Source organism: Sus scrofa, chromosome X (genome assembly GCF_054392235.1).
Source record: "Sus scrofa isolate SSC_HxYL_T2T_F1_AM1 chromosome X, Sscrofa_HxYL_maternal_Yorkshire_Landrace_v2.0, whole genome shotgun sequence".
NCBI classification, from domain to species: domain Eukaryota; kingdom Metazoa; phylum Chordata; class Mammalia; order Artiodactyla; family Suidae; genus Sus; species Sus scrofa.
In genome coordinates this window covers 104,867,042-104,892,467 of record NC_139401.1, presented here as the reverse complement: position 1 = coordinate 104,892,467, position 25,426 = coordinate 104,867,042, and the positions used below count along the sequence as shown (strand labels likewise).

At 37.9% G+C, this 25,426-nt stretch overlaps 1 protein-coding gene across 1 annotated transcript in view; it reads right to left on the bottom strand.

Moving 5' to 3' along the window:
- LUZP4 (leucine zipper protein 4) overlaps positions 1-24,464 on the bottom strand; it is a 30,094-nt gene extending 5,630 nt beyond the window's left edge. Inside the window, exons 1-6 of the mRNA XM_085008493.1 lie at positions 24,331-24,464; positions 14,316-14,447; positions 12,387-12,499; positions 8,187-8,731; positions 2,345-2,423; positions 685-737 (exon numbers count right to left, since the gene is read on the bottom strand). Of these exons, the coding sequence (XP_084864619.1) occupies positions 685-737; positions 2,345-2,423; positions 8,187-8,731; positions 12,387-12,499; positions 14,316-14,447; positions 24,331-24,421 (1,013 nt within the window). The 5' untranslated portion in view covers positions 24,422-24,464. The remainder of the gene's footprint in view (positions 1-684; positions 738-2,344; positions 2,424-8,186; positions 8,732-12,386; positions 12,500-14,315; positions 14,448-24,330) is intronic.
- Between the last annotated feature and the right edge of the window lie 962 nt (positions 24,465-25,426).

Below are 25,426 nucleotides of genomic sequence, written 5' to 3'. Positions count from 1 at the left end.
TCTATAAAATGGAAATGTTCATAATATACTTCACAGAATGCTGGTGATTAAATTAAATCTCATGTCTAAAAGTGCTTAGTAAAGTGCCTAGCACGTAACAGGCACTCAATAAATGATAGCTATTATTATTAATCTGCTTCTACCTCCATAGCTCTTTAAACCCTTCTACAGATGCCTTTGGTTAAACTCATTTTAAAGGGAGTGTAACAGCATTTTTCCTGTTCCCTGATGTAGATCTCAAAAGATAAAAATGCTTTTGATAATCATCACTAGGCAAAGTCCTCCGTGATAAAAGCTAAGATCGTTTGGAACACTGAATTTTACTTAGTATATACTATTATTAAAGAGCAGAAGGATTTTAATCTTAAGACTGAAAATGAGCAAAAATCTTCATGGCATCAAATTCTTCTAGGCGATGACCCCTACATGTTTTAAGTAGAAAGGATACAACATCAAGACATTTATACTCACCATGGGAAAATGATGCATGGAAATCTCAAACATAAACTTAAAATCAAGCCAGAATTTCCTGGTTCTACATTAGGATTGTTTACAGAAATTGTCATGGATTGTTCAGAATCAGATTCTAGAAACCCCTGCTGGAAATTATATTTTTTCACTTTTGCTTCATTTTTATTATAAAACTAATTAAACTTAGTAGTACAAATGTCTATCTGCAATTACCTTTCACGTCTTTGAAAATTCTCATAGGATATGTGATCATTTTCTGGTGATATCTAAACAAAAACAAAACAAATATAACAAAAACAAAACAAAACAAATATATAACAAAACAAAAACAGCAAAAAAATTCCATTCAAATGCTAATTGGCCCAGATCACTCCATAACTACACTGGTTTCAGTTCGTCCAGTTATATGTAGCTGGTGTTTGATGGTCCAGCTATTTTTATATGAAGTCCTAACCACAGTTCCAATTTGCAGGCGGATTTGGTATTAGGAGTCTTACAAATAATATAGCAACCAAGAAATCCATAGAGCCAGTAGTTTATAAAAGCAGAATAACACATCGAGGTATTCTTAAAAGTCAATGTTTACAGATCAAATATTCTCTTTTTGGAAAGTTCATATTTAGGTTGAAAGTACAAATGTTTACAAATAAACATGCTACTGAAGGCCCTGAATTCAAGATGCATGTGTGTCTAGTGACAAGGACTCCATGAGTTAAACAGAGCCATCCAAGTGTGAATCCAAAAGCCCCTGTCATTAATTACTAAACCATAATGCTTATATCTCTTTAATTATCTCATAGATGTTCTTCATTCTAATCTCACTTACAGGGGAAGAAAACTAAGATTTAGAGCAGGGGAGGTAGGTGACTTGTTCATGGTCATACACACAGCTAAGTAAGTGGATTAGCCAGGTAGGGAAGCCAAGCCTCTGAGACACAGACTAGCCCTCTTTACAGTATATCGCACTGCCATCTAAGCTAGCCTATCTCTTCCTGTACATAGAAGTGTTGGAAGAAATACCAGAGTGTCATGTGTAGGGATAAGTATTAGGTGTTTCATGTAGGAGCTACATCTAATCAGTTTCATCTATACACTTATGTAAAACACATGTATTCTGTATTAAAGATGTAAGTTTCCAGCAAATAGACTTAATTGGTATAATCAATATACTATTTCCTTCATTTCCTGTAATTGCTATTCAAAGATCTTCATTAAATAAATAATAAAATAAAGACAATGATCTGGTGATTCAATTTTGTAAAAGAGTGTTTAAAATAATACATGCTACTAGTAAGTTTTATTTGTATCATCCTTTCTGTCTTTTGTCTAATGCCCACTTAGAAGTTAAATACTGTAAGATTGGGGGTAATGAAAGAAGAGCCCAAACATTTTACAAGTAGTTCTTATAGATGGAAACACCTGATTTATGAAGACATGTATGAAATATGTGGGTTCTTCCTATATTTGATGTTGGTAAACAGATTTTAAAATATATTAATCATCACTATAAGTAGATGCCAACAAAGACTATAGAAAGAAAGCCTAGTCAGGAGTTTCTGCCGTGGCGCAGAGCAAAAGAATCTGACTTAGAACCATGAGGTTGCAGGTTTGATCCCTGGCCTTGCTCAGGGGGTTAAGGATCCGGCATTGCCATGAGCTGTGGTGCAGACCGCAGATGCAATTCAGATCTGGCGTTGCTGTGGCTGTAGTGTAGGCTGGCAGCTGCTGATAAGACCCCTAAGCCTGGGAACCTCCATATGCCGCCAGTGTGGCCCTGAAAAGACAAAAAGACAAAAAAAAAAAGAAAGCCTATTCAAATGAAAATCTGTAAAACCAGTTTCTCTACCATAAACTTGAAAGTGCTGATACTTACACTTCGATTCATGTTCTTTGCATCATTTCTTTGCTGCATCTGTTTCCAAAAGCTTTCACTCTTTTTCATTGCAAAAGTCCTGATGTGAATCACAAATGGTGATAATTTAAAAAACAATCTTTTATTTTGAAAGAAATTATTATTTGCAATGTATATCTTCAAGCAATATTATTTTCTTATATATTTTTAAACATCTGATTTCAGACTGGGCATTAGATGCAATTAAAATCCAGAAGTGTTTTGATAAGCGATTTTCAGCTTACAAATTATTACTTACTGCATTCAAAACAAAGATCAGAATTTAACCAGGCCATGGTTGAATATTTTTGTTTAAATTTTTTTTCAGGAATGATGTCAGCAAGATGGCTGTTACAGACTGAATGTTTTTGTCCCCCCCCCCCATTCATATATTGAAACCCCAGCCCCCAATGTGATGAGAGCTGGAGATGGGGCATTTGGGAAGGAATTAAGCTTACAGAGGTCATGAGGGTAGGGTTCCCATACTTCTTATTAGTATTCTTATAAGAAGAAAAAGAAATAAGTTCTTCTCTGTCATGTGACAACACAGAAAGAAGGTAGCCTTTAAGCCAGGAAGAAAGCTCTTACTAGAGCCCAACCATGCTGGCACCCTGATCTCAGACTTACAGCTTCTAAAACTGTGAGAAATGAATTCCTATTGTTTAAGCCACCTAGTCTGTGGTATTTTGTTATGGCGGCACAAATAGACCAAGACAATGGTGGATTAGGAAGCTACAGGCCCTCCTTCTCTGATAGAGAAAGAATTCAAGTTAAATATACAGACTACAACATCTCTGTGAGAACCCTAGAGGTCAGCTGAGAAACTTCAGCATCCAGGCCACTGCAAGACCAAGAAGGGATTTCACTGAATGGAGTAGGATTATTCATGGCATTTAGTGCAGCCATAACACAGAGCAACTAAGAGGAAAACCCCATGATAGGGCCCCTCCGTTGGGATAAAAACTAAAGAGTAGATCATACATCCAATGTTCTAGTTTCTCTGGGTGCTGCCTGAGGACTGGTTTCTGTCTCTCCAGAGTCAGTCTGTTGATGAAACTGGTGCCAGGGTTTGGAAGTCATTGAAAATAGAGGCAATCAGCAGGTTAGATCTGCAGTTCTGCAGGCAGAATGCAAGAGGAGCAAGAAATTGTAAAAATTTGAGAGGTCCTAGAATTTCCAAATGGGCGGATAAGTGGTCTTCCTTTGCATGAAGCTAGTATGCAAAGACTGGGGAAAGTGTTTGTTTTATTTTTCAAATTCCCAAATCTCAGCAAAAAATTACAAGGCATACAAAGAAACTGAAACTTGGTTCAAAGGACCAAAATAAAACTATACAAACCAAACTTAAAGAAATGCAGATCTATGAGTTGCTTGACAAAGAATTTAAAATAACAGTCATAAAGATGCTTAATGAGCTAAACAAAACAAAACAAAACCACAAATACACAACTAAGTGAAATCAGGAAAAAGATGTGTGAACAAAATGAGAATATCAGCAAATGATAAAAAGTGTAAAAAAAGGAGTTCCCGTCAGGGCGCAGTGGTTAATGAATCTGACTAGGACCATGAGGTTGCGGGTTTGATCCCTGGCCTTGCTCAGTGGGTTAACGATCAGTGTTGCCATGAGCTGTGATATAGGTCGCAGATGTGGCTTGCATCCTGCGTTGCTATGGCTGTGGTGTAGGCTGGCAGCTACAGCTCCAATTAGACCCCTAGCCTGGGAACCTCCACATGCTGCGGGAGCAGCCCAAGAAATGGCAAAAAGACAAACAAACAAACAAAAACCAAAAAAACAAACAAACAAAAAAACCCAAAACACCACTATAAAAAAAGAACCAAACAGAAATCCTGGAGCTGAAAAATACAACTGAACTGAAAAATTCATTACAGAGGTTCAACAGAAGACTGGATTAGGCAGAAAAAAGAATCTACAAACTTGGAGACAGGTATGTGAAACTGAGTCATAAGAACTAAAAAAAAGAAGAAGAAAAATGAAGAGAGCCTTGTCAACTGAAAAGAAATACACAGCATGAAAGTTGTGAGTTAAGTTTTATTGGGGGCAAAATAAGGACTATTGCCTGGGAATCAGCATTCCAGATAGCTCTGAGAAACTGCTCTGAAGAAGTAGGGGAAAAGGTCAGTATATATGTGATTTTGGTGAAGGGGGGTTACTTGCAATCGAGCACACATTTTGTAGAAGGTTACTGCTAGTCACAAGGAGCAGAGGTCACCATGAAGGATTTTAGTGCTTTTCTACATATGAGGAGATGCAAGAATTAGGCTCATAAAACCTCTCCCTGAACATATCTAGCTATCTGAAGGCTTCTTCTGCCAGTCTCTCCCAAAGTGCCGAATGCCTCACTCCTGTTCTCCACCCTGAACTTCCTTCAGGGTGTGTTGAAGGTCAGTGGTGGCAGCAGCTTATGATTTAATCCTTGTTAGAAGCAGATGGCAAGTGCCAATTTTTAGTTGACAGCCTAAAGGATTATGAGATGTTATCAAGTGCGCTGATACATATATTGTGAGAATCTGAAAAGAGGGGGATGCAGAGAACTTATTTGAAGAGATGGAAGCAACTCAATCCATCAACAGATAAATGGATAGACAAAATGTGGTATATACACACAATGGAATATCATTCAGCATTAAAAAGGAAGGAAATCATATCATATGATACACCATAAATTAACCTTATGGATATTATGCTGAGTGAAATAAGCCAATCACAAAAGATAAATAATGCCCAATTCCACCTAACAGGAAGGATTTAAAGCAGTTAAATTCATAGAAACAGAAAGTAAAAGTGTTTATCAGGAGGAGGCAATGGGGTGTTACTGTATAATGGATACAGAATTTCAGTTTTGTGAAATGAAAAAGTTCTGGAGACAGGTTGACAACATTGTAAATATACTTAACTACTGAAGTGTACAGTTAAAAAGATGGTAAAATTTATGCTATTTCTAAAACCACAATTTAAATAAAATGAACAGACAAAATTCATTTCCATGAACATCTAAGATGTTTTCAGTTGGTATAGATATTTAGCCATGTAGTCCAAATTTCTCTTTTCCCATATTAGGAAATTGAGACCCAGAAATATTAAGTCATTTGTTCAGTGTTGTATATTTAGTGACAGAGTTGGGACATGAGGCCATGTCTTCGCATCCCTACATTGTTTCTACTCACTCATGCTGCTTGTATTCCATTAGAAATTCCTTACAAAACACAGACCAGACTCTCATCAGCACCTTCTTCCAAGAAATAAGAAAGAGTACTAACAACTGGGTAACAATGGGGCCAGAGAAAAGTTAAGAATTTGGGGAAAAAAACAGGGAAATCAGGAGTTCCCGTCGTGGCGCAGTGGTTAACAAACCCGACTAGGAACCATGAGGTTGTGGGTTCGATCCCTGCCCTTGCTCAGTGGGTTAATGATCCTGTGTTGCGGCTCGGATCCCGTGTTGCTGTGGCTCTGGTGTAGGCTGGCAGCTACAGCTCTGATTCGACCCCTAGCCTGGGAACCTCCACATGCCGCGGGAGCGGCCCAAGAAATGGCAAAAAGACAAAAAAAAAAAAAAAGGAAATCAAATAATCATTCTGAAAAGACCTATGTTTTCAGAGTAATATACAGTATATTAGGAATTTTAGACCCAGAGATCTGATTTGACAATTATAGTCAGATTTGAATCTATTTCAGGAATTACCTGGAATGATGGAGTGGTAATGAGATATCAGTTATCACTCTGTAATTGGAGTTTAAATGGCAAGCACTCCAAAACCTCATTTCCTCTGAAGCTACTATCTGTGTTAGAAAAGTTTTCATCAGATGGATAGCCCAGATAATGTAAAGATACGCAGATTTTGCCACTTTTTTCTTATCAGCTACTTAGTAGGGGTTACAAAAGAGTTTTTATTCTGCTAAGCTTCACTATTTACATATCACTCTAACAAAAGAGGGCATCTGACTGTGGATATAATTACCAAATCAGGAAAAAGGAACAAAAGCTGAAATTATCATCAGGTATCTTAGGGGGCATTAAAATACAAATTCGCACTTGTTTACAATAATAAATCCTCTTTAGAGTTTTTAAGAACCATATTAGTTTTTTGAAATTGAAAAAAGTCATTGTAAATCCACATAAATAAACAATATTCTGCATATGCCATCATATTTTATTCCAGAGGTTTACCTCGCTACCTGTCTTTTATTCAGACTGCATTGGGCTTCTACATTGGCAACTTTTTTTTTAAGGTAGAAGTACATTAAAAATTAAGGCAGAAGTTTAGAATTTCTGGTTTATCTTTGTCTTCTGGTGAAGCTTACATGAGGAGAAAATATTGTGTGGGGGCATGAAATTACTGAGGTCTTCACTTTATAGTTGGTGCATAAGCTAACTCCAAGTTTTAAGGATATCGTTAAACTTAATTTGTCAACTTTTATATGTATTAGAATGGAAAGTAATGGAGTAGAAGAATTTATCCTCAAAGGATCAATTATAAAAGTATATGAATTTTCTGTATATTAAGTATATTAATTTATGTGTTCTTTAGTAAGAGTTCTACATTTGATAACTTTACCCAAGCAAGAATTACTTAGTTGTGCTAAGGATACAAAAAATATAGTAATAGAAGATAAAGGAGAAAAAATTAAACAGAATTGTTCGTTATATTTCAAAATGTACTTGTAAAATAATAGAACTAAGTCACTGGAAAACAGTAAGTGAAATTTCAGTGCCTTAGTGGAAATGTTATACCACTTGACAAAGACTGATGTGTAAAATGAAGCAAAACATGAAAATCCCCGATAAGTGCAGAAATATAAATTACTTGTCATCAATGTTAAACATATTTTAATTTTTAATAGCAAATTATTTGTATATTCCTAATATAAGCAGGGTGGGACCTTTAGCATTAAAACGGTGCCTACATCAGATACTGTCTGTTTACACAATGACCGACATATACATTTTGGAAATAACATTTTTAACTGAAATCAGCAATTCTCTGCACTTAATATGAGCTAAAATATTTGTCTAGACATTCATACGCAATGCAAACGAAAGGTAATCACTGAGAAATTTAAACTAAAAATAATTTTTACTCAATTACCTAGCCAATCACAATAAAAATATCTTGAGATTTTTAAAACTCAAACAGTCTACAATAATATTAAATTTCTCTGGTTCTTTTGTTAGGGCAGACAGACCTAACCTAACAGTTTTATAAGGCAACAGTGAATATATACAATATTCAAAATATATTTAGGTTAGGGTTGCATCTATGCGTAGACTAGCATCTTCTATGATATGATTTGTGGAAAACAGTAAAGTTCAGCTGTGTAAAGATGCACCTATTGTTTGTCTACTGAGGACTCTATGAAGACTCTTTAGAAAGGAAATAAAGGAAACAGAGAAGTTCATTATCTCAGATTACATATAATGAATCTGGCATAGTTTGTTGTTAGATTAGCTAGCCTAGCAAATTTTAAAATTCAAAAGGAATGGGACACTAAGTCAATTTTGATAGTGAGGAGGGCTCAGCAGGAAAGACTGAGTACATTGGGGCCCTTCCAGGGAAGCTGACCTAGATGGAACAACCTAATTAGGTAATTGGGAAACTGGATAATAGCTAGAGGGCATCAGCAAGTTGAAAGAATATTGATGCCATGTATATACCACATCTATACTATTAATATCTTTTTCCCAATTCAACATCTGATGGGACAAATACATATTTAGCCATTAAAATATAGGTACATAAAGCATGCCTTTATATTTCCACATCACTCAACACATTGTACTTAGTTAAGTATTCATTATGTTTTTACCTGTCAAATTCAGACTCAATTTCTACTGGTGAGTATCTTCCATGTCTCCCTGATTGGTCACGGGATCTCTCTGATTGACTATGAAATCTCTTTGTTTGGCCATAAGATCTCTCTGATAGGACATTAGATCTCTTTGCGTGGTCACGAGATCTCTCTGAGTGGCCATGATATCTCTCTGATTGGCTATGAGATCTTTCTGTATGGCTACGAGACCTCTCTAATTGGCCACGAGAGTGCTCTGATTGGCCACGAGAGCGCTCTGATTGGCTGCATGAGCGCTCTGGTTGGCTGCAAGAGCGCTCTGATCGGCCACATGAGCGCTCTGATTGGCCACGTGAGCGCTCTGATTGGCCACGAGATCTTTCTTTGTAGCCACGAGATCTCTCTGCTTGGCCATTAGACTTTTCTGATTGGCCTCGAGATCTATCTGAATAGTGTCGGTATTCTTCTGATTGCTCTTGAGGACCTTTCAATTGAAGTTGGTTTCCCTTTGATTGGCCTTTATTCTTCTCTGCTTGGGCCTTAGAATTGTCATTGCATTTCTCCTGCAAAGAACCACAGTTTTGCAAAACAAATGAAACATATACCCCATGATTTCATTAAGTCTTAATATGTTGTCAAGACCATTTCCGTGGGCAACTCTTTTTTTAGAATTCTACTGCCCCTACTTTTATACACTAAACAGTTTTCAGAACTAATGTGTAGAAAGGTCTGATGTCTCATGTCTTTGACACAAAGAATACTACGCATGTAAAACTTTATTAAAGTGTTTCAAATATGGAAAATTAGTTGCTTTTTGAATTTGAATATATTACAAAGTCATGCTCTACCTTACCATTTTCTGGATCTACGTTTTACCTAAAGAAACAACAGATTCTGTGACTTTATATTTGAGAGACAGAATACTTAGTAATATTTTGTGGCACAATTCCTTAGAACCATAGGAAAGTATTCAAAATCATACTATTTATTCTTCATCTGTTCAGGATTATTAGAAAGAAACTATCAACTAACACAGTATTACAAATCAGCTACACTTCAGTTTAAGAAAACCTAAAAGAAACTATCTCTTCCATATAAATTAATACTTAATTCTAGAAAGACAAGTGAGGGGATAGGTTGAAAGCAGAAGGTAGGCTTCTTACTGTTCAAGTAAATTAGCCTGGCAAAACTCAGTCTTTAAAACTTATCAATTTTTTTTGTTTTTGTTTGTTTGTTTTTTTGGTTTTTGCTATTTCTTGGGCCGCTCCCACGGCATATGGAGGTTCCCAGGCTAGGGGTCGAATCGGAGCTGTAGCTGCCGGCCTACGCCAGAGCTACAGCAACACGGGATCCGAGCCGCGTCTGCAACCTACACCACAGCTCACGGCAATGCCGGATCGTTAACCCACTGAGCAAGGGCAGGGACCGAACCCGCAACCTCATGGTTCCTAGTCGGATTCATTAACCACTGCGCCACGACGGGAACTCCTCAATTTTTAAATCAAAAGGGAGTGGAGTGAATCAGCCAAATGGAAATAGTGGAACTTTGACAAATCTCCTTATAAATGTAAATGGGCAAAGTCATATGGACGTGCTAAGAAATTAAGCTTTTCTACTACCAAATACTGCCCGGCAAAGAAAACATTACCTAGATCTGGACTTGTGATTCTCTAGTATAACATTACCAGAAGCTGAAAGCAACTGTGAAAACACAGGGAAGGTATTGGCATAAATAATATTATTCACATAAAACTTTAGTAAAATTAAAAAATATGAAAAATCTATTGCTTTGCTAAAGCATAAAGCCATAGTCACTGTCCAAATTGTCTATTGCAAAACATAAATAAGGAGATTGGGTGGAATGCACATGTATCTCTTTTCTTTTCTAAGTGACTAGCATGGGACAGCAGGAAGTATTGAGACCTGTCTCCTACAGACCCATATGTACCCAAGTACCTTTCCAAAGGAACTTGTAGTCTTTTTTACAAATGTTGATATAAAAAATAATTTCAGGAGTACCTGTTGTGGCTTGTGGTAATGAACCCAACTAGTATCCATGAGGATGTGGGTTTGATCCCTGGCCCCAGTCAGTGGGTTGAGGATCCAGCGTTGCCATGAGCTGTGATGTAGGATGCAGACATGGCTTGGATCTGGCATGGCTGTGGCTGTGGCTGTGGCCAGTAGCTGCAGCTCTGATTTGACCTCTAGCCTAGGAACTTGCATGTGCTGTGAGTGTGGCCATAATAATAATAATAGTAAAAAATAATTTCATTAAATTGGATACCACAGATTTACAATAGAAACTATCAAAAACAATAGATACTTTCCTTATAAACAACAGAAACTATCAAAAAGAATTGTGTTGAATAAATACAACTGTGTTCTACTGATACAAAGATTAAATCTTGTGAAGAACAAAACCAGCTTATTAGAATTTCAAAGCATGATTGAAAACTGTAATTGTTATTCAACTTATTGGTGGAATGACTATGCTTAAATTTTAATATATCTCTTTATTGCAGAGTACTTTTTTCCAGTGAGTTCTGCTATAATGACAGTCTCAAAAGTCTCAATTCTGAGAGAAATACAAAGATGCTTTCAAGTTGAAAATACTATTTTACAATATTTTTAGTTCATTTATGCATCTTAGACTATAGCAAATGTAAGCTCATGTCCTTTTTTCCAAACTTTGTCAAAACTTCCTCACCCTACAGATTAAACGTCATCTCTTCCATCAAACTTTCATAAGTCTCCCTAATCAAAATAAATTACTGAATCCCCACAATATATAATTTATACCCTATTAGAACATGTACTGCAAATTGCCTGGCATTAAATTTCCTTCTTATCTTTCTTTCTCACCATCACATAAAATACCTGAGGCAGGGCTATTCTGGTACCTTGCATAGTGCCTACAGTAGACATTTAATATTTGCTAAATAAATCATTTAAATATTTGAAAATGTAATATATTCCCCTCCCCCCAAAATCTGCATTTACATAACTTCACAAAAATTGTTTAAGCTCCCAGAACCATCATTTTAAACTAAATGACCACATAACACTTTAGGAAGAATTAGTTTATAGGCCAAGCCGAAATCATAGCATCGAAGTTAACTTATGAATCTGGATATGAGCACCTCTCAAATTTCTGTCCAGTGATTAGATCATCTGTACAAGTTTAGAGGTGTCGGATTTACCATCATAGTATGTCTTATCTGTTGGTTCCAGAGTCCACGCATATGCTATGTCATTTGACCTATAGTTTTCACAACTTATTCACAAATCTACTAAAACTGTTTTTATACTAAAATGAAGATCAGGAGTTCCCGTCGTGGCGCAGTGGTTAGCGAATCCAACTAGGAACCATGAGGTTGCGGGTTCGGTCCCTGCCCTTGCTCAGTGGGTTAACGATCCGGCATTGCCGTGAGCTGTGGTGTAGGTTGCAGACGCGGCTCAGATCCCGCGTTGCTGTGGCTCTGGTGTAGGCCGGTGGCTACAGCTCCGATTCGACCCCTAGCCTGGGAACCTCCATATGCCGTGGGAGCGGCCCAAAGAAATAGCAAAAAGACAAAAAAAAAAAAAAAAAAAAAAAAATTAAGATCAAAGACTCATTGTTATATAAGGACAAAAATGAGAATGATCATACACAACAAAGCATGAAACCAATCTTATATTTTGACATTTTATAAATTCAAAAGTTCTATCAATGATTAAAAATAGCAAAAATTAAACATTTATTAAAAGTTACAGAGGAAAATCAGTTAATAAATACTGAATTTAAGTTATGTTCAAAGCAGTATGGGGGAATACTAACAAACAATCCCTACTCTTAATAGAATTTAAAATAATGCTTTGGAGTTCCTGTTGTAGCGCAGTGGAAACAAATCCAACTAGGAACCATGAGGTTGTGGGTTCAATCCCTGGCTTTGCTCATTGGGTTAATGATCCGGCATTGCCATGAGCTGTGGTGTAGGTCACAGACGTGGCTCGGATCTGGTGTTGCTGTGGCTGTGGTGCAGGCTGGCAGCTATAGCTCCAATTGGACCCTTAGCCTGGGAACCTCCATATGCTGTGGGTATGGCCCTCAAAAAGACAAAAGACACACACACACACACACACACACACACACACACACACAAATAAAATAATTCTTAATATTTAGAGATACATTAAACTTAGGACATTTATATTGGTTAATTCTTCGTCTTAATTTACCTGAATCATTAAAGGCTGCCTGTTCAAAGGGCTTTGTCCAGTCTTGAGTCCAAAAGGTTTTTGGTTTGGTTTATCATTTCTTTCCTCGACTTTGTTTCTGAACCTTGAGTATCCTTTGAAAGATAATTATTTTCTGTATTTTCGGTCAGTAAATTCAACATATCTTTCAGAAGTATTATCTGTGATCTCATTGTTTTAAAGCTATGCACTGAGTTTTGCAAAACTTTTGCTATTTCATTAGTCTGGTATCATCTGAAAGTCTGAGTGAACTCTAGAACAGTCTTTGTCATACTATTTCTATTTGCACACCTTACTATGGTAGTCTTCTCTTTATACATACCTCAAATTTGGTTTCATATTCCACCAAAGTTGGGATATGAAATTAATTGAAAGAATAATAGGAAAAGGAGAGATGGAGAGAAACTATCTGCTTTGTATCAATCACGTGAATATTTGCCTCAATCATCTGCTTTGATTTGGGTGTAAAGACAGCTTAAGGAATGATCAAAGAATGTGGGATCAATTTTATATTTAGTTAGAAACATGAGAGTGGGCCACCTCACCATTCTTAGCAGCTTTGCCACTATAATAACCACTGTTCCACCTTTTCTCAGAACCTGCTAAGGCACTGAAGGATTCAAACAAGGACTACAATAAAGTTGAGTAGGAAGCTGACAGGGGCTTAGAGTACGCACAGTGTCAAGACGGTTCCAACCTGTTCACTAAACCATAGAGATCCTCTGTTGCTGAAAAGACTTCTCTACTATGGCAATGTACATCACATTCATATTAAAATATGCACACTGTACTGACCGATGTGATTAGGGATACAAAGAACATTCTTCGGGTTCTTTTGTACTCTCTTTGCCCTACAGCATTTTCTTTTCAAAATGTGGATGCCATGGTGCTCAGGTTATCGACCATGCTCTTTTTCTTTTTTTTTTTTTTTCCTACAAGTATGGTCTTTATTCAAACTCTAATTCGATGAATAGTTACTAAACATCTACAATTCTGCTAAGCATTGTTTCAGGTGTTTAGGTTACATCAGCGGACATGAAAAGAAATATTTGCCTTAATGGACCTTACATTCTTCTTTTTTTTTTTGAGGAGTTGAGTAGATATGTAAAATTTGAACTGTCTTTCTTACTCGAGGAACATTGATGACTAGAATTCAAATAAAAACAATCAGGCTTTTAAAAAAATAATCTCATTATATAACTGAATTTTACAAAACTGATTGAGCATGTTGGGGTCCACTGTGTAATATAAAGATAAAGATTTTTTTTTCTTCCTGTTTTAAATGTCAAAATGGTTAAATGATTTTTTACCCACTCCTTTCCGACCATGCTCTTAATCCTCCTGTAATGCCTCCTAAAAGTGGAATTGGACCACCCAAACAGGCTTGTGAACAAGCACAAAACATTTCTCATTCTTATCCTGCTCTCCCTTAAGGAAGTAACTCAAAGTAAAGAAAAAAAAAAATTTTTAATGGAGTTCCCGTCGTGGCTCAGTGGTTAATGAATCTGACTAGGTACCATGAGGTTGTGGGTTTGATCCCTGGCCTTGCTCAGTGGGTTAAGGATCTGGCATTGCTGTGAGCTGTGGTGTAGGTCGCAGACATGGCTCAGATCGCCTGTTGCTGTGGCTGTGGTGTAGGCTGGCAGCAACAGATCCGATTGGACCCCTAGCCTGGGAATTTCCATATGCCGTAGGTGCGGCCCTGGAAAAGACAAAAAGACCAAAAAAAAAAAAAAATTTTTTTTTGTCATGGCAAAAATTCTTACCAATTCTGTATACATGTATTTCCAAGGAAGATAAAACTAGCAACATAATACTACTTTAGAATGCACTGAAGTTTGCGATTTGCTTACCCAGTTATTCACAAATATTTCAGTCTTTTTACCATGTATGTTTCTTTGTATACTTTACCTCTCTGCCGGCGATGCTTACGAGTATTTGATCGCCGTCTTGAAACTGAGTTATTTTTTATATGGTTCTCTGCCCCATCCTTTATTTCTTCAGTGCTTGTATCTTCTATCTTTCTAAGGATTATAATGTCATCTATATTACAAAACACATAAAAATGAAGACAACAAAAAACTGAATTACAACGTGTCTCAAGAGAACAATCTGTATTCTAGCTCATCATATTTCAGAATATTTAAAAAATTGGTAGCCCTAAAAAATAAACTATAATTATAATGGACTTGTGAAACTATAACAAAGACCAAACAATGTCGACATTTTAGGGTTAGTTTCCTGGGAAAAAAAAAGCAAAAATTCCTATTAAACAGATGTATAGTAACTTCATTTATGCAAAAATAAAATATTGTCAGAGTAAAGTAGCTTAAGCAGGAAATCAGAGTGAGCCGCATACATTACTTTGTAGGGGGCAGGAAGGAGTAGGTCAGGTTGCTCAAAGAGAGGGAAGTGGCATTACAATGAGATGGGTAGGGAGATGACTGGGCTCTGGTAATTCTTGTCCTGGCCTCAGATCCATTGGGAACATTAACTGCAGGGGTCTCCACAGACTCAGCCTCTTCTACTCATTCCCTTGCAAGCACAAAGCTCTTCCCCCACAGTTCACAATATTCTCACACAACTATCATTTATCAAAGAACTTCCGAGGTAACCAAGGAAATGAGGTTGGGTTGAGAAAGAGGAGGAACCCATAGAGAGATATTCTTAGAACTATATCAGGGGAGATACCTTCTTAGAATTCCCAGTTTGACCCTGAAATTCATTTTTGCATAAAATATTAAAATGGTTGTTGCAGTCCAAGTATCAGTAAACAAAATAGACTTTTGTGCACTGCCCTAGAAACCTGTTCACTCTTTATAATATTGTTTCTATGGAGGCAATTCTTTTTTTTTTCTTCTGTTTTTTTAGGGCTGCACCCGAGACATGTGGAGGTTCCCAGGCTAGGGGTCCAATCGGAGCTGTAGCCACCGGCCTATGTCAGAGCCACAGCAATGCGTAATCTGAGTCGTTCTGTGACCTACACCACAGCTCACAGCAAAACCAGATCCTTAACCCACTGAGCAAGGGCAGGGACTGAACCCACAACCTCATGGTTCCTAGTTGGATTCGTTTCTGCTGCGCTACGATGGGAAATCCAGGAGGCAATTCTTTACACACTCAACAGCTGGCATACAAATGAGATACTGGAACATAACAACACATTTGTCAGCTGGAAGTTGCCTGTATATGATTAAGCACAAACTGAATAACATAGAGACTAAATGTTCCAGGATTGCAGAGAAAAGATGGACTACTGTGTACCGGAACGATTGCAAATCCTTGTGATAGAGGTGGGTAAGATGGATAGAATTTGAATCAGGGCACTCCATAAAAGAGAAACAACACAAGAAAAGCCTTGGAGCCAGGAATTAATATGTTCTAGCTTGGCTAGAATAGAAGTCTAGTGCTGGAGAGTTATGAGGGAAAAGGTTAAACAGATGAGGTGGATGACAAAAAGCCTTGCCTGTCAGAAGCTAAGGCACAAGTAGTGAGGATTATGGACAGGGCTGAGGGGAGAATTCCATATACCCTCTAGCACAGTGCCATGTCAATCTACCATATAACAAGCACTTTGTGAGAGCATCTATGTGCTTGGCAACATGTTAGGTAACACATGAAATCAGGAAACTGATCAATGCTTTTTAAATAGAGAAAGAATTTATATTATCAATCACTGTACACAACTGTTTGAAAGAAACCACCATCCTTTCTGTGATCAATAATCTTAATTTCATTTGACTATCTTTAGAAACTGTCCTCATTTTAAAGGGAACTTGTTTTAGCAAAAATTGTAAAGCTGCCTAGACCACAAAAGGAGGAGGGTCAAACAAAATGTGGAAGATGGGTGCATTTAATATAGCATTCAATCTTTAAAAGCAAGTAGATTTGTTATTTCCAAGACAATTTCTGCATGGCCCACAATAAAGTAGAAAAGCTTTGTATAATACAGATCTTGTATCTCACCTCTTGCCAAATGCTGACTATTCCATTTCTATTTACACTTAGAACTCTGATATGGTATGTTCACCTCAGAACAAGCCTGTGTGGCATAGTACTCGTCTAAACTAATAAGGTCCAGGCATCAGTATTTAAAATACCAACTGTGATTAAAGTCAAGTGAGCAGGAAATTTTAATCTTGAGGGTGCTTCAGATTCAAAAGGGAGAAAAGAAATATACTTCAGTTACATAGTCTTGAACATTCACTCAATCTGTGCTAGATTTTCTGGAAATAAACCTAATATTTGGGATTTCATAAATATTTCATGTTAAATTCACAAATGTTCAAACTGAAATATAATTGGGAAAATAGTATTAGGAAAAGCTATGTATGGCCCAAACATAAAATGTACCACGGGATTAAAATAAGATGTAAGGTATTGCCTAAGTGAAATGAGTTTAGCAATGACATTCCTTTCTTTTTCTAAATGGTTCCTTATTTGACTGTTAGGTAACAAGAGAGACTCCATAGTCCTTTCCAGCTCTAACATTCTATCAATAACATTAGAAAGTTGAAAGAAAAAAATACATAGTGTAAGAAGTATTTGTTTCATAGAAATTCACTTAGATACATGGTAAATGTTTAATAATTAATGTTAATTAATTGAACTGAATTGGTATTTAATATTATTAACACTAAAAAGCTTTCTCATTCATATGCACGTGGCCTGTAAAAAGTGCTTTATTTCTCTACTGGGTTTTCCTTTTCCTCTGAGTATACAGGTATATGTTAAGTGGGCCAAAATTAATAGATGGTTTCACAGCAGAAAAAACCTGAGAAATGCCAGAGGTCTTAATTTTTCAAACATACTAGTCAATTATAAACTTATTTAAAAACTTAATTACTTTTTGTTGAGGTAGACATTTTACAATACATATGTGTATCAAATCATCACATTGCACACCTTAAACTTACACAATGGTATATGTCACATCTCTATAAAGTTGGAAAGAATAAAATTTTTAAAAAATCTTACTTTTCAAAACTTACAATTATTTATACCCTTGGATGCCTTGCAGGTTTTTTTTTTTTTTTTTTTAAGCGCAATTATACATACTTTTAATCCCTGGATTTTTAAATTCCAGAGACCACTATTTGATTTATTGCATTATAATGGAATTATGTGATAACATATACAGCTAAAAATCAAAGATCTTATCAGCTATGATTTAGAGATGAAATCCAATTACTGCTCAGCCTCTCCATAGAAAAGAGAAAACAAATGCTTTTGAACCTGGGCAAGATGTATAAGGACCCTTTCAATATAGTCTATGACTTTATGAAGAAGGTGTCCTTAGTATAACAATCAACCTTTTTGCAGATGCTCATGTCCTTTTCCCTAGTTCTCAAGATATAATCGTTCAGAGACATGGTACTTTGTTCTTGCTACTCTCTGTAATGACATTCTCTACAAATCCATCTGGAGAATACTTAGGTAGCCAAATCTCTCAGGGAGAACAATTTGGTCCAGGTCTCACCAAAGAGCCTCAAATTTGAACTCTTGACCTAAGTGAGATATACTTAGTCTCAGAAATACACTGTGAGGACTGAGGACAACATTCCTCATACGGTTTAAAATACATCACACTGCTTGAGGTACCATATGAATAATTAAATGTTTATAAAAATTAAATAATTTGTTGTGAAATCTAACTATATTGCCTGGTATTTTAGAATATGTTGAAAGCACCATTTTATTATCTATAAACATTAAATACACCTCAATTTTTGTAAACACTGTTTTGTTATTTTTAAATACTTAAAATACCAGATATCTCAAAAAACGTGACTTAGTTTCCTCTCAATTTCTGAGAGACTCTGACTACACATATTTCCAGAACACTTAAAACAACAGATAACTGCATGCATTTACTTAGCTGCTTTTCTAACTACATCATTAGCTACTTGAGAAGAGGCCATTGTTTATTTATCAGTGTACTAAGTGCCTAGCACAATGCTTAAAACAGAGTGGATACTTCGTAAACACTTATGGGTCTATGATCCAAATACATCTATTAAGCAGAAAGGGTTCCTCTCTTTTTAACTACTGTACTTTTGCCTTAGTTTCCTTTAGATAGAAGTGGTGAACCGGGAGGTACATTTCCCACCAAGTTCTTGCTGTTGCCAGTTCCAAATCTGGTCTTATCTTTTTGCTTTTTATTTCTAAAAAAACGCTATATTACCTTTCGGGAATGTTTATTAGGGACAAGAATGAAAATATATTTGTAGAGCCTTTTCCTATTTGAGTACATCTTATTACAATGGAAGTAATATCCTTGAATTCAATGTAAATAATACAAGTAATATATGTATATAATATATAAGTGTATAAATAATATAAAATCATATCTATAATATATAAATAATATAAATGTGTGCTTATGTGTAGTTATCCAAAAACAAAGATATATATTGCTAAAAGTAATCTTTTCATTTTAATAAAAGCATGGGGAAATTTGTTGGAAAAGTATAGATTTCTCACCAACTCAAAGAAATAACATGTATTTGCTCTTTAGGGTGTATATTTCTTGACTTCAAACTGGAAGGGTCTTAAATGACTAATCAAAAGTTTTTCCTTTTCCCGCTGAACAGATCAAAACCTGGACTCTCATTTGTCTGAAATGGTATAAATATGGATATGGGGAACCAGTGTTTATGAGCATGGAACAGTGACCTCTTAAGATTTTTCACAACCCTAAGATTATGAAATTTTACTGTCATATGCAGCCTTCAGCTAACTTACCATATTTTATTTGACATCTTTCCTCAGTCTTCCAATTATGATTTGAGCCAATCTTTTCCAAACTACACTCTCCAATATTCTCCTAGCTCTAATCATCTACTTAAATGACAGTGCATCCTAAATCTCTTGAATATGGTATTGTCCAAATTAAACCAAACAGCCACCTCCTTCAGGCTTCCAAAGTTTGACATTATCTATCTTTCAACCAAATGATTTTTCATCTCTCTCAAGTTGACTACATCTCTAAAGGTCAGTACCCAAATCCAGAGAGAGGTAACTATTTCTTTTTTTTCTTTCTTTCTTTCTTTTTTTTTTTTTTTTTTTTGTATTTTTGCCTTTTCTAGGGCCGCTTCCTGCGGCATATGGAGGTTCCTGGGCTAGGGGTCCAATCAGAGCCACAGCAACGCAGGATCAGAGCCGTGTCTGTAACCCACACCACAGCTCATGGCAAAGCTGGATCCTTAACCCACTGAGCAAGGACAGGGATCAAACCCACAACCTCATGGTTCCCAGTTGGATTCATTAACCACTGCGCCATGACGGGAACTCCCAGAGAGAGATAACTATTCCAGCTTCCCAAATTGCTAGCTAGTCAAAAGTGAGGCTTTAGGCCCACTTTCTGAAGGACATATAGCAACATTTACTCAACTTTTTCCATATGTCGGGCACTATAATTTGTGCACCTTACCTGTATTATCTCATTTAATACATAAGAACTCTACGATGCAGTAATACACAATTGAGGAAACTTAGGCTCTAAGAGATAAACTTGCACAAGTTATACAACCACTAAATTTTGGGGACCAGGCCACTCTGAAACCATTGTCCCTAATTTTCTGAATTTTGAGAGAAACCCATTGCTTTGCTATTTATCAGTTTATATTTTTACCTCTATAAGCATTTGTTAAAATACCAATCAATTGGAGTTTCCGTCGTGGCTCAGTGGAAACGATGTGGTGAGAGTGGATGTCCTTAACTTGATTTTGATCTTAGGGGAAAAGTTTTCAGTATTTTACCATTAATCCATGAGGACGCAGGTTCGATCCCTGGCCTCGCTCAGTGGGTTAAGGATCTGGTGTTGCCATGAGCTGTGGTCACAGATGCGGCTCAAATTCTGTGTGGCTGTGGCTGTGGCTGTGGCATAGGCAGGCGGCCACAGCTCTGATTCGACCCCTAGCTTGGGAACCTCCATATGCCTCGGATGCGGCCCTGAAAAGACAAAAATAAAATAAAATACCAATCAGTGAAATAAACACAAAGAAAAAAGCAGAAAGCATTTGATTTTACCTTAGTGCTATAAATTCCCCTCAGTTCTGGGATTTTTTCCTCCATTCAGGGTCCCCGTGGTGACAGGGCAGGGCCAAGAATAAGACAAGCAAGGCACTCACCTCAGGCATAAAAGTTAAGGAGGCTTCAAAAAACTTAGTATGCAAGGATGTCTGCTCTCGCCACTACTTTTCAACATAGTTCTGAAGTCCTAGCCACAGCAATCAGAGAAGTAAAAGAAATAAAAGGAATCCAAATTGGAAAGGAAGAAGGAAAACTATCCCTATTTGCAGATGACATGATACTACACCTAGAGAATCCTAAAGACTCTACCAGAAAACTGTTAGAGCTCATCCATGAATTTGGCAAAGTCGCAGGATACAAAATCAATACACAGAAATCGACAGCATTTCTATACACTAACAATGAAAGAGCAGAGAAAGAAATTAGGGAAGCAATCCCATTTACCATTGCATCCAAAAGAATAAAATACCCAGGAGTAAACCTACTTAAAGAGACGAAAGACCTGTACTCTGAAAACTATAAGCCGCTGACGAAAGAAATCAAAGATGACACAAATAGATGGAAAGATATACCATGCTCGTGGATTGGAAGAGTTGATATTATCAAAATGACTATACTACCTAAGGCAATATACAGATTCAATGTAATCCCTATCAAATCACCAACGACATTTTTCACAGAACAGAACTAGAACAAAATATTTTAAAGTTTGTTTGGAAGCACAAAAGACCCAGAATAGCCAAAGACATCCTGAAAAAGAAAAATGGAGCTGGAGGAATCAGGCTCCCAGACTTCACACTATACTATAAAGCAACAATCATCAAAACCACATGGTACTGGCACAAAGACAGAAATATAGATCAGTGGAACAGGATAGAAAGCCCAGAATTAAACCCACACACCTATAGCCAACTAATCGATGACAAAGGAGGCAAGCATATAGAATGGAGAAAGGACAGCTCCCTCAATAAGTGGTGCTGGGAAAACTGGACAGCCACATGGAAAAGAATGAAATTAGAACACTCTGTAACACCATACACAAAAATAAACTCCAAATGGATTAAAGACCTAGATATAAGACCAGATACTATCAAACTCCTAGAGGAAAACATAAGCCAAACACTCTCTGACATAAACGACAGCAACATCTTCTCAGATCCACCTCTCAGAGTATTGACAACAAAAACAAAAATAAACAAATGGGACCTAATCAAACTTCAAAGTTTCTGCACAGCAAAGGAAACCCTAAACAACACAAAAAGACAACCCACAGAATGGGAGAAAATCTTTGCAAGTGAATCGACTGACAAGGAATTAATCTCCAAAATTTATAAACAACTTCTGCAGCTCCATACCAAAAAAGCCTATCAAAAAATGGGCAGAAGATCTAAACAGACAGTTCTCCAAAGAAGACATATAGATGGCCGAGAAACACATGAAAGGATGTTCAACATCACTCATTATTAGAGAAATGCAAATCAAAACCATGATGAGGTACCACCTTATACCAGGCAGAATGGCCATCACCAAAAAGTCTATAAACAATAAGTGCTGGAGAGGGTGTAGAGAAAAAGGAATGCTAGTACACTGTTGGTGGGATTGTAAATTGATATAACCACTGTGGAAAGCAGTATGGAGATGCCTCAGAAAACTGAAAATAGAACTACCATTTGAGCAAGCAATCCCACTCCTGGGCATCTATCCAGAGAAAACTATGACTCACAAAGACACATGTACTCTGATGTTCATTGCAGCACTATTTACAATAGCCAAAAGATGGAAACAACCTAAATGTTCATTGACAGAGGAGTGGATAAAGAAGACAGGGTACATATACACAATGGAATATTACTCAGCCATTAAAAAGAAGGAAATACCAGCATTTTAGCAACATGGATGGACCTAGAAACGATCATGCTAAGTGAAGTCAGCCATACAATGAGACACCAACATCAAATGCTTTCACTGACATGAGGAATCTGAAAAAAGGACAGACTGAACATCTTTGCAGAACAGATGCTGATTCACAGACATTGAAAAACTTATGGTCTCTGGAGGAGACAGTTTGGGGGGTGGGGGAATGTGTTTGGGCTGTGGGATGGAAATCCTGTGAAATCAGATTGTTATGATCATTATACAACTACAGATGTGATAAATTCATTTGAGTAATTAAAAAAACTTAGTATGCAAGATAAAAATAATATTTAAGCAAACATTCTCAAAAATAAAATCAATGCAAGAAAAATCCCCAGTGAACAAAATATCAATAACAAAAGACCAGATCAGACCCTGTATTTACACAATTTAGTCTCACTTGCCTCACTTTAATTCCTTTATTTACAAAAGAAAAAAATGTTTACCAGCTAGAGGGTTGTACTTTGTTTACTTGGTTTCTAAAAGTATTTCATTAAAATATCATTTATCTTGATCACTGATTTTGTGGTGCCTCTTTAAATCTGTACCCTTGGCAAGTGCCTCACTTGCCTCACCATAGTCCTAGCCCTGTCCAGTGACCAAACACTGTTTTTTAAAAGTCATTTTAATGCCACAAAATGTTTAGGAACTCATATTGGTGGGGAGAAAGCAGCAGTCTGTAATCCACAAGGTCTGTGTCTTAGATGAGTAAAAGCCTGTTGAAACTGATCATGAAATAGACTGTTAAAAAAACACATGAAGAAAAAAAAAAAAAAGAAAATGTCTTAGGTACTATTCATGTCTATCCCTCTCAGAGGTAAAGCGGGAAGGTAGGAAACTTCCTCACCCTCATAAAAGCCATCTATGAAAACCCACTGCTAAAATGATAATTAATGGTAAAATACTGAAAGCTTTCCCCCTAAGATTAGAAACAATTTCCCCCTAAGATCAGAAACAAGTTAAGGACATCCACTCTCACCACATCTATTTAGCATTTCACTGGACACTAGCCAGGACAATCAGGCCAGGAAAAAAAAAAAAAAAAAAAAAAAAAAGGAGTTCCTGCCCGTGGCACCATGGGCCTACAGGGGAGGCTGGGGTTTGATTCCCCCGCCTCCCCACCGCAGCACGGTGGGTTAAGGACCCTGGGTTAAGGACTCTCTGTTACCACATCTGTGGTATTCAATCCCTGTGGGATTCAATCCCTGGCCCGGGAACTGCCATTTGCTGCAGGTGCAGTTATTAAGAAAAAAAAAAAGGCAACTAGGTTTGAAAGAAAAAAGTAAAACTATCCTTATTCTCCTCCTGCCCTTCTCTCTTACCTCACCCTCCCCTCTCCCCCTCCCCATTTATGAAGTCCATCCTCCTCCTCCTCCCCCCGCCCCCAGCAGAAGTTAGCGCCCCTAGTGCTTCGAGGTGAGAGCCTAGAGAGTGCCAGAGGAGGGAATAGGTAGCCTAGGCTGAATAGGCACCAACCAACAAGCAGGCGACCAAATAAACCATCCCTTCACCCAGTCTGAGTGCCCGACCACCACTCCTTGCAAACTAGCCTAAGACTTGCTCCTCCTACCCACGGAATCGAGTGGTTTGTGACACACTCTGGGACAGCCACGAACAAGGGCGGCCGACCGCACGGGAGTGTGAAGGGGGAGGGTTATCCTCCAGAGGGTAAAATATACCGCGACAGCCGGCATTTTATTTCTGACACCTGACCCCTTCTAGCAAGCTCTACTCCCCACGCGATTTCTGTCAGCTTTGGCGAGTTTCCAACCTAAGAGGCCAGGGCTGGAAGGGCCGGGGAATGGGAGCAGAGAGGAGGGTCAGGAGCAGGGCGGGCTGAATCTGGGCTTCATCCATGTGGAGGCGGCCAGGGAGCGAGAGGGGAAGCCTCCCCATCCAGGGCTGTCCCTCACAGCGCCGGTTCGCCAGTCAGCCCCGACTATCAACAATCGGGGGCTGGGATCCCAGATCTACATACCCAGAGACATGTCTAGAAAGGCCATATTTCCCCCATTTTGGGGTTCTGTCAGCACCTTCCCAGAAAATGTTAGTTTGGAAAGCGAAGCCATCTCCTCAGTGTGATCGCACCACACTCCGCTAGGCTCGTGTGGCGCCCCCTCACTGCTTACTAGAGCCTAAATGAAACTCATCCTCCAATCACAGTCCTTCGCTTTGTTGTTGCTAGGGGGCAGGGGGTGGAGCTTGGCATCTACCCCTCCCAGCTCTCCAATCAGGAGCTTGGCTACAGGGGAGAAAAAAAAAAAAACCAAAGAAGAGGACTAAGACCCGCCCATTTCTTTCCCGCTCTTTCTAAAAAGTCTCTTCGCCTGTGCAGCATCTACCGCTCAGTCAGACGCAACTTTTTTTTTTTTTTTTCTGTGACCGCTTCATCCTTGCTTTTCACTGCTCTTAGAAGGACTCATTTCTTTGTATCTGGCATTCCTTGCGAATAAAACCTTATGTTCTTGATATGACGGACTGGTTCCCTGTTTCTCTCACGTTCGAAGAGCTACCACAAATCTAGAGTTAAGGCTCATTCACAGGCATACAGTGCAACCTACTATTTCATACCTTCCCTAAGATGTGTCCATGACGTTTCTTAAGAAAAATGTAATTGTTCCTCTTGTTGCTGAAATATCAGCTGCCTCTGTACGCTGATGCCAAAAAGAAACACGGAGACAGAGTTGGAGGAAACAGAAAAAGTAGCTTTAATTGCTAGGCAAAGAGGGGAACACAGCAGGCTAGTGCCTCAAGGACTGTCCGCCCCCCGCCACGCCCCCCTTAGAGCGGGTAGTGACGAGTCTTACAGTGTTTGAGGAGCAGGGCGTGATCAGCTCATGAACATTTTCCTGATTGGTGGGTGGTGAAGCAGTTGGGAGTCAGCATTATCAGTCTTCTAATTCCAACTGATCTGGGGTCTCCGTGCTTGTGGGCAGCATATCGTTGACCTTTTCCACCTGGCGGGGGGTTTCAGCACCTGCAAAACAGCTTCAAGGACATGGCTCAGAATATTATCTATAGTCTTAAAGAACTGAAGGTCCTTGACTTTGCTGAATTATTATTACTGTTTTCTT